This window comes from Mercenaria mercenaria, chromosome 5, assembly GCF_021730395.1.
Source record: "Mercenaria mercenaria strain notata chromosome 5, MADL_Memer_1, whole genome shotgun sequence".
Taxonomy (NCBI): Eukaryota; Metazoa; Mollusca; class Bivalvia; order Venerida; family Veneridae; genus Mercenaria; species Mercenaria mercenaria.
The window spans coordinates 9,057,541-9,068,270 of record NC_069365.1 but is presented as its reverse complement, the minus strand read 5'-3'; the positions used below and the strand labels follow the sequence as shown (position 1 = coordinate 9,068,270).

Here is a 10,730-nt window from a genome sequence, read left to right as displayed (position 1 = left end):
CAATACCTTTGAAATACGGTAATACCTCGATTTCTTTAAACCTAGGATACACATATGAAATAAACACTTTTAACCAACATTTACGGTAAATTCTCTTTTAAATATTGCAGTTAAAGAAAAATGTTGTAAGCATTATATTGATTTCTAGACCAAGGTTATTTTAGCCATCTGTTGCATGTTTAAAAGTTGTATGTTTACAAGTTGTATGTTGCATGTTGCTTTAATATAACAATCGTCATTGCCATGAACATTGATTTTCAAAACTTACAATTTCCGTGAAATGTATCTCTACATCCTTGGAAATCAAGTAAATAATGATACAGAGACAAAAGTCTTGTGACAGATGTTTAGGTTGAAATATAAAATCTAAGTTCACGAAACGATAATAAAGGCAATGTGTGAATATTGTGTTCAAAAGTAGGAAGCATAGTTTTGATGAGAAAAGTCACCAGAAGCCACCCTTTCTCTTGATCTTGACGGGGGAGGCTCCCCGGACCCCGCCGGAGGAGGGGATTCCTCTCCCCACACTCCTCCCTTGCGTAACATCTAAACTGATCACGCTGCGCCCCTGAGTGTAGTGCAAGGTTCTCTCGAGTAACAATGTAGACAGTTTCCTGACAGCATGATATTCCCAAGCGCTCCTACAAACAGTGATAAAATCGTTTTATATTTTTTAATTGAATTTTATCACTACTGATTTAAAGTAAATAGCTTTTATATTATTTTTGTAAGAAAGCGTGTAATGAATGAATATGATATGGGTAGATTTAATTAGAAAATCAAACAAAAGCATTTATAGCTTACAAAACCTAATATATAACACTATGTAACGTGTTTGGATATGTATATGTGTCGAACAACACTTCCGGGTTTCCTGTTAATGTAATTCATGTATCTTTGTGTGTGGTTTTGCTCGAGTTGTGCAACATAATGGTAATAACATATGTATACAAAATCGGCATTACCTTTAACTGAATATTGAAGTTGAAATATGGCACACAGATTCTCTGGATATTCGACCACTTCTGGTGGTTTTAGATTGGGTAGTGCAGTTCTACTTGTAGGTGCTACAGCTCATGTTGCAGGAGTTTCGGTAGCAAGAGGGGCTTCCGCTTATATTTCCAGAGATTAATCAACGTTACTAACAGTAGTTGGGTCATTCTTTATGTTGGGCTATGGCAGCGTTGTGTTTGTGAACCAAACAGTGACATGGAAATATGTACATGTTTACCCAGAAGTGGTGATCCAGGTATTTATCTTTATAATATGTGTGAAGATAGCTTGTTTCTGACTGAATTCTAGAAGGTCGTACATCTGATCATAGTACGTAAGAAAAGCAGTGTTGCATATAACATCAATGATTTATTATTCATTAAAATGAAACGTCTCTTTAATATTGAAAATAACTAGGTATTGAAAAATATTTCAATGCATGTATCCTAATTATGATAAGTTTTATAATTGTTGTTGTTGTTGTTGTTGTTGTTAATTTCTACTCTATTTCATATTTAAATCATTTTCCGAAGTATTGCATTTGTGCAGGGGTAATATTTACTCCCTTGATTAATGATAGTATTATTACCGAACAGTAAATAAACCTTTTTCACATAGTGTCACCTTGTCCTCTGGGTATTGCGCATGGCACGTTGTCTAATTACGCGTAACATTTGTGCCAAGTCGAGTTACTATGGGGAATATGGAGTTATGGACTAGACGGGACAACAACTACAACAAATATTGCAACTTGACCTCCAAGTGTTACATTGACCTTTAAGCTAGGAATCTTGGTTTTGTGCACGACATACTGTCTCGGCACAGGGAATATTTCTTTCAAGGATAAATAAATCAAAAGAAAAACCTGGGGAGTAGGGGAGTTGTGGAAAGTACAAGAAATTGTGGACGAACGGAATGACGGTGGTAAAACCGCAATCGTTTTGTCCCCGAAACTGGTTAGGATAAGATACTGATTAAGCATACTGAAACCAAGAAAAAACAAACAAAGCAACACAATTATACATTGACTTGGAACAGTCAGTGGCAAAAAATAAGGAGTTCAGTTCAGAAGCCTAACTCTTGCTCCACTGGCATGTTCATGTTAAATGTATCCTCCACAGGTGAATCCCAACACATGAAATGGTAATAAAAGTCATGATATCTAAAATACAAAAAGAACTCGAATATATCAAAATAAAAATAAACTATAAAGTTAACTGTATATGCATCAACGTTGAAAAGACAAGATTACTTAGTCAGTTTGCAAAATATAGTACAAAACAAAAGGGTTGTGTTAACAGTCGTTTAAAAAAGTGAGTGTCTTCAGATCAAGACATCATTCCATACATAAAATCTTAGTCTACATTTTGTATCCGCAAGGGATATCATCATAAAATAGTCAGAAAAGGCGGCCAGAATAATTTCAGTTGTTTAATATGCAAGTTCTTGTTACATTGAAAATCAATGGCACTGAATAACAGGGTTTGTATTATAACAATAAAGGCGTAAGTAGCTCTCAGTAAATGACTCTAGTACCTATACCTTAACGAACGAAGTGTCACTTTTGATAATCATTTCCTCAAGTTAAATTAAAATGTTAAATTGTTAAATGTTATTAAAGTTATGCATGACTAAACGGTTTTTGCTTGAAAGATATTTTGTTGCAATATCTTTTCATTTACAAATATAAACACACTGATGTTTGGTTGCTTTTAATGAGGTTGTGCTCTTAAAATATTGCCATTTCTCTACCAGTATCCACAAAATACATTTATGTGATTAATTATTGAAAGATGATACACTGTCAAAATGCCATCTTGAATTAAAATACATTATAAATTTAAGTCTTCACTTATGGCTCGGTCAAAAAAAATCGTACAAGTCCACCAACTTTAGAATCCTTATGGTCTCTGTACTATCGTAGCGTCTGATCGTGGTACCTACGGGCCCCGTACGATCTTAAGAGGATTCAGTCATATGATATTCTTACGGACATCGCAGACAAGTCGTGCGGAGCTCGCAAGGAGCCCGGCCTTACCTCGTTCGGTACTCGTTGGTTCGTACATCGCTTGCACGGCAATCGTACGGAGTCCGTAGTTACTGTGTTGTAATACCAAATTGAATTACCAAGGAAGTCGTACGGAGCCCGTACGGCGATCGTAACGCCATGCAGCCCCGTTCGGACATCGCACATTTTCTGCAAGGTATCCTCAATATCGTACGTTGAACGTGCGAGTCCCCTGCGATCGGAAGGCCTCGCGGTTTTTCAAATCCGCACGGACATCGTGCGATGCCCGTACGAAATCTTCAAGGGCTCGTGCGGTTCCTGGATGGGGCTCTTGGGAGCTGCTCCCGAATTCGAAAATCTCTGCGACCTCATAGAGAACTCAAGAGCCCGGTGAACCAATTCTACCGAGTTCCCGAATCCTCTTTGAGCTCAAAAAATACGTACGACGCTCATACGAGTCAACGATATCCGTACGGACGCCGTACGTGTTTGCTGAAAATCAGCTGAAAACATACTTGTACGGAGCTTGTAGCGTTCTACTGACCGGTGAAATCGATTCAGAGAGAAAGCATATACAACAATTACGTTAAAACCTTAATTGTGCTTTATGAAGTGACAGATATCGAATTACTTACGAGAGAGAGGAACGAATGCAAATTGAATTAGAAATGAAAAAGTTTGAACTAGCGAGTAGAAGAACTGAACCGTCTTCAAGTTCTTCTCACGTTGATGTCACCAAACACATTTGGTTAGTTCCACTTCTTCAAGAAAAAGAATTTGATAATTAGTTCAAACATTTTGAAAAAGGTAGTGGAAAATCTTCAATGACCCCAGGGAAATTGGAGACTAGTACAAAGTGTTCTCATCGGAAAAGCACTTGAACTTTATACACAGCTGTCTGTAGAACACAGCTCAAATTATGATGTTGCAAAGAATTAATCTTTAAAGGTTATGTGCATATGCCTGAGGCGCCCCCATGTGGTTCTGGGACGATCTGTGTATGAAAAGAATTGGAACCACTGCCTTATCCTTGCATGATCGTAAGAGGCGACTAATAGGGTCTTAACACTTGATTTTGCAGTAACTGTGATTCCAGCAGGTATGCAAATTTTGATTCCATACCTCATGTTTTTATTTCGATGTAAATGAGATGTGGAACCAAAATTTGTAGTCCTGTTTTGCGCCATATAACCTATACTGTGTTGGTGCGCCGTAAAACCCAAATAAATAAATAAATTATGCCTGAGGCATACAGGCAAAGATACTGAAAATGTAGGAAGGGTTCAGACAAGAAACATGTTGAACTTGCCCGAGCAGTTATTTGATAGGTGGTGTACAACAAAGAAGACAGGAAACCTATGGTTGTCTTCAGTGACAAATCCCCTCAAATGAAAAATAAAAATCAGAGATTGTTGAGATGGAGTGTTTTACTCAAAGTGTGTAACTTGCATATTCAGCATATCAAGGGCAAAGATAACGTTACACCAGATTCCCTAACCAGGAACTGAATTATATTTAGTATAAGTATATTAATTGTACACATGATATATTAAAGTATTCAATTTCTTTTTCATATATATATATATTTCATTGGTATTGTGTAGTAAAATTGAAATTTCAAACTTTGGGGGATATAACTATGACTTAGCATACATTGTCCTTATCTTAAGCTTTTCGTAAAGATTTGACCTTATCCCCAAATCTCTATTGCTGATCTATAGACGGCCAAAAGCACAAGCTAAAGAACAGCGATTTCTAAATGCAGTCATTAATATTGTCTTCTATAGCATGTACTTTTATCAAACTGATGCATGAAAATTAATTCAACTACCATTCGGGTATCTAAAGTAGCTAAAGTTAAATACTTAGCGTCATTTCTCTGATTAAACGCCAAACGGAAAATAGATATCTACATTTGTTTCACAGTAATAGACATCTTTTATTATGCAAAACATTTTTTTTCTTTAATTAAAAAAAAATGCATACAATTAAATGTATGCAAACAGCGAGTATTTCTATATGTAGTGCAAATTTGAAAAAATAAAGGAACACCATGATGATGTCTTTTATGTCAGAACACGTTTCTCATTTGTTTTTGTTACCTTATTATTATTATAATCATTATTATCATTATCATTATTATTTCTACTCAGTCTTTGTAAATTTAGTTCTTACAGTCCGTAGGTATTGACCTGACACACATGAGTATTGTGTATGTTTGGGTAAATAAAATTTCAGTGTCCGAACTTAAATAGCGATATCAATACCAGATATACATTTCTTAATCAACACCTTCATGTCACATTTGCAGACATAGCTATGCAGACAAATAGTTTAGATGCCAGTCACAAGATTGTGATCTGACGATATCATGTTTTTGTTATTTCATCAGTAAACCTGGCATACAGGACAAATGTTTCATTTATCATGATTATAAAGAAATACACTAGTATTCAATATTTTTCAACGTTCATCTACAAAATGTTGACTTAAATCTTTTAAACATTATAGATCTAAAAATAACATTTCCAAATATTCATTCATTCAAAGGACAGTTCAAGCGACTTGTGTCAGTATGCGATAACACTGAAATGATGAAATAAATACTTGAAATAAGGAACGTAAAATAAATTTCAAAAACTAATGAAAGAATAAAAGCGAGACTCAAAACACTGAAATTGAAAGAAAAGGAATTACTGAACTGATTTCGAACCTATGATGTATGATGTATGGAAGTCGGAGATCTTACCACTACCCCAGTTGTCATAAGATTTTTATATAGGTTATATAGTTAATGTAGATATTTTTAGGATACAAATCTAGCGTACAATAACAAAAATGCTTGAAAATATTTGGGAAGGTTAATGAGTCCAAATGCTGAAAGATGTGCATGCACTAATGGCACATTGAAAGGAAAATGCAGCATTATAAGGTCTAAGCTTCAGAGTTACAATGATAATAAAGACAATTTGTTTACCTGTGCTGCGGTTGATACAGGTTTTGTACCAGTCTGGTTAACTGTTGCTGTAGCAATGGTTGTAGGATTCACGGACAATAAGTGATGTTAATATTATTATTCGATTTCTTCAGTATGGTTCAAAGTCATACAGGTGATGGAAACACTCGGATTGATAGGACTGATTTTTTCTTGGATTATTTCCTTGGTTCTTGTGTGTTACAGGCAAACAAAGACGATAACAATGGCCAACGCAGTCCTCATTTTCTCTTCAGGTAGTATGAAATATTCATTTTCTCATTTTTAAAATACGGGTTCAAGTGTCGGTGAAATACGCCTAAATTTGTCTCGTTACGTGAAATACTCCACCTCGCAGACCGATTCATTTGTGTGCTTATTATTTTCTCTATGACACAACAAAACGTTTACCATTAATTCGAATATGATAGTAGTAAGTTGCAAGTTTACTAAATAAGACATTTATGTAAACACAAAAATATGAAGTGCTCACTTGAAAAGAAGATAATAGGAACAGAAAAGAAAACGGATGGGAAAAAGCAAATATGTTGTGCAAAATATCCTCACGAGGACTCGAACTCATACAAAACGATTTGTTTTTCTTCTGGTATGTGCATTCTAATCGGCTGAGCAATATATTTTAGACATATTGGGTAGTCATAGAGAAAAAAATGATTGATATTTTAATTAAAAGTACATATAACATATGTTCAAACTTTATAACATTTCAGTTGCTGAAAACTTCAATATTTATGTTATAATAAGAAAGTTTATTAACTTATACATATTTTGAAGAGGCCTTTTAAATATCTGTGCAGATTTTTTAGATTATATGTGTATTGAAAACACATCAATATTTGATGTAAAGAAAATATTTACAATAGTAAACCATTTGTCTAAATATTAACTTTGTATTCTTTTCATGATGCTGCTATAAAACAAAACAAAATCTATTATTAAAGAAAAGATAGAATTCAAATTACTAAATAGTAAGTTCTATTTCAGGTGTTAGCATCCTGATTGGATTGGTAATATTTATGTCATATGGCGTTGAGAACAACAAAAATTCCAAAGATGTGTTCAGTATAGCCGCAAGAGCTGACACGATTAGTACTTCCTTTTTCCTGTGTGCTCTTGCCGCTTCGATTTGCTTCGGTGTTCTGTCTCTCTTTATGGTACGTTTAAGAGCCAACCAGCAAATGATTCCCGAATCAAAGGAAAGTCAAGTTAGAATTCCTTGTACTTGTCGAACACAGAATATTTGCAACGCAGGAAGCCAGCCATCAATTTGTTATAAATCCTCACATATGCATGAGCAGCATGGAAATCCACCGGCATATGAGCAATACGAAGCGCCACCGGCATATACATATGACAAATACGAAGCGCAGCCAGCATACACATTCGAACAACACAACACATCGCCGGTATACACATATGAACTAAATGAAGCGCCGACATATTCTCCACAAGATACGGACGGAACACCATGCAAAATTTAAATGATAATAAATCGAAAATCGCTTGCCACATTTATATGTAAAGCCGGAGAAAACACAATGGCAACATATACATTATGATATATTACTTCATTCTTCTATAAATTTAACCAGTTGAAAGCTTTTCTTTCTGTCACGGTACGATACGACAGAAACCAGTATTTGATTTAGAATGTATTTACGGTCATTTTAATTATCTATAACAATATCCGAAACATACAATCCAAAACGTTATATGGACTAGATTGGACTAGATTAGAGTCCTATATATTTTGGATGAGACATATATTCCTTAATATAAAGGGTCGTTCGAGATTACTAACCTTGCATAATGCATTTCGTATGTTGACACCGTTAAGGTATTTAAAAAAACTGCGATAACTTTCTTATTTCTCAACGAAACATAGAAGTATGGGCACTCAGTTTCTTATTTAGAATATTTTCTATCCGATGATCATGGTTTCGCTTAAAACTTTGATGACAATTTTTTTTCTGTTTTTGACGCGGTTAGTAAAGCATGAAAATACACTCATTTATATGGTTGCTGAAAAGCATTTGGAAATGTTTTCAATCGTCATTTAAAAATGATTGAATATTTCAATTTTTTGTAATTTCATTATTTATTTTGGCATGAAATAAAGAGGTTATTTAACAGTGTTGAGTACAATACTAAATTCAATTGGACTCGTACACAGCAGTTATAACACATATGTGGACTCGGCGAATATGAGTAATTACTGCTGTGTACTCGTCAAACAGATTGTACTCAGAACTGGTAAATTACCTCATAATATTTCGTAAAGCATAATACTAACCATAAATAATTTTTGTCATGTTAGTCCATAAACGATGTAGACAAAACACTAATCATGCACAGACATTTGTATTGAATCAAGGACTTTAAATAAATGCATGAACTATGTATTGAGACTCTGGTCCGTTCATCGACATCATTGATTGAACATTTCTAAAATGCAACTGATATGATATTTCCAATACATTCTTGGATTTTCTATCAATAGAGTACAACAAACTGTTACATAGTATATTTACATCCTCCACGAAACGGTTCCAGGGGCGTACCTGGGCATACGCCTATACGCCTCTGCGTACAATTCAATTTCGGCACCTTGAAAACAACGAAAATGCTTAAAATGCTAAAAATGTAATAAAATAACAAGCCTAAGGAGGTTAGATGGCTATTTAAAGTTCTTTATTTGAACAATATAATCTGAATGGGATTTTCAAATTCGTTTTCTAAGTGTTAAACCGATTGTGCTTTTTTAATAATCGGAATATAGAAAAACATAACAAAGTTAGTGTAGATTTCATGGAAGCATAGAGCAGAGAAAATACAGCAAGAGACACAGATCCAAAAAATAGAACCACGCACGCACGCACGCACAAGTACACACACTGACAGCGAGGACAAAACGAACGGATAAATGAACACATTGGGCACTGCCCAGGAAGAGCCAGTTGCAAGACATTCGAACGATACATCTACTTATATCTTTCTTCTTTATAAATCATATACTGCTTACAAAGAAGCAAATTTACAGATGAAATGGTCTTACTGACAGCGTTTTTTTCTCTGTATATCATACTTTAATTTTGCAGTTCTCATGATCATCAATTTTCATGAGTGGAATCAATATTATTGTAACCAATAGCGCAAAAGGTTTTGAACAAACCTCAAATAGTGAGTGCGGACATAACAACTGGTGTCGATAACATTTTATTAATTGTTTCAAATATCGTATATTTTTAATTGAACTTGTTAAGGGTTTCACAACCATGTCGTATGATGTGTATATTAGGCATCACTTGTTTTAAGCTTTCTGTAGAAGAAATTACGCATTAATAAGTCTCACAAGAATATACATGTATACTAATTGGATGTCTTAGATTTAGAGCACCACTTCAGAGGAATCATTTTGCCATAAACACCATACTATGTCAGAACAGAGATCTATTGTGCATATCATGTGAGGAAGCCATCGAGCTGGCTTACTGGGGGTCGGTGGTTTTACTTGGGTGGCCGCTCGATGTACTCAATTTGGGCATGTCGGAAAATTTCATTTGCACAAAACCGGAAACCCGTCTCACTCTGCTATTCGAGTTTCAAATGACATGTGTTTTATTGGTAAATCAAAAGCAGCAGGAGAACAAAAATGATCGGCCGATGTAAGAGAAAAAAGTTACGCTAAATATAACATTCTTCGAGATATATTAAATATCTTTTAATAGTTGCAATTGAATTTATCAATCTACATCCAAATCTGGATATCGAAATACCATTTAACAATATACAAGATACAAGATACAAGAATCTTTATTTTGAGTCGGATGTTTTAACAATATAACATTAGCATTAGTAATAAGCTATTTGCCGACTATTTAACAAAGACATAAGAAGCAAATAAATATAACAAACAGCCTGTAACTAAAAGATTAAGTTATGATTATAAAATACATATACATATATATTTAAAACATTACATATGGTTTAAAAAAACAAACAATGACAAGCAAAGTAAGGGTCCAAAGTAAGATAATATATTATTAAAATTAATCATTTTAGACACTATTTTCCATATACATATCTACACGTACACCCATACACATACATACGCATGCACATATATACATTTCATAACATACATATACATATTTATTTACGAGCATACATACATGTATGCACTTGCCCACACATATAATAAACATACACATATAATCTAAAAGCACATGAAATATAGCACATTTAAGCACATTTAAAAATTTAAAAAATCTGTGGGAGAGCTGCTGATCCTGACCAATGGCCTAAAAACTGCTATAAAACTACATGTAAATAAGAAACTGAAATTGCAAAACCAGCACAAAAGTGCGACAGGAAAGAAAAATATTCTTAAGAAATCAAATATCCCCTCAAATTAGATTTGTGAAGAACTGATCAGCAACTATCTCACAGAGAGTCAAGATACAGTATAGTCCAGCGGCATGCAAACTAGCTGACAAAAGCTGGAGCTAAAGACTGAATCATTGTGAAACAAGGTTAAAAATACATAGTCTATTGGCATGCTGACTAACTAACCAAAACTGGAACTGAAAATTGAAAAGATATAAAAAATAAATAGCAACAAGAGGACTAAAAAGCGAGCAAAAAGGAAGCATGCAATAGGGCATCAAGATGAAATGTAACTGAGGATGGGAAATACAGGGGTAAATAACTAGTGACACATTGAACATTTGCAGC

At 34.4% G+C, this 10,730-nt stretch overlaps 1 protein-coding gene across 1 annotated transcript; it reads left to right on the top strand.

The window, feature by feature from the left end:
* The first annotated feature begins 717 nt into the window (after positions 1-717).
* LOC123556394 (uncharacterized) lies at positions 718-8,811 on the top strand. The gene is made up of 3 exons (XM_045347059.2): positions 718-1,249; positions 6,092-6,232; positions 6,981-8,811. The coding sequence occupies exons 1-3, from the start codon at positions 1,210-1,212 to the stop codon at positions 7,475-7,477; spliced, it is 678 nt and encodes a 225-aa protein (XP_045202994.2). The 5' UTR covers positions 718-1,209; the 3' UTR covers positions 7,478-8,811.
* Positions 8,812-10,730: the final 1,919 nt, after the last annotated feature.

Coding starts and splice junctions, on each gene's coding strand:
- LOC123556394 (XM_045347059.2), top strand. CDS start 1,210: ATGGAAATATGTACATGTTTACCCAGAAGTGGTGATCCAG. Junction 1,250..6,091: donor ACCCAGAAGTGGTGATCCAG/GTATTTATCTTT, acceptor CGATTTCTTCAG/TATGGTTCAAAGTCATACAG. Junction 6,233..6,980: donor AGTCCTCATTTTCTCTTCAG/GTAGTATGAAAT, acceptor GTTCTATTTCAG/GTGTTAGCATCCTGATTGGA.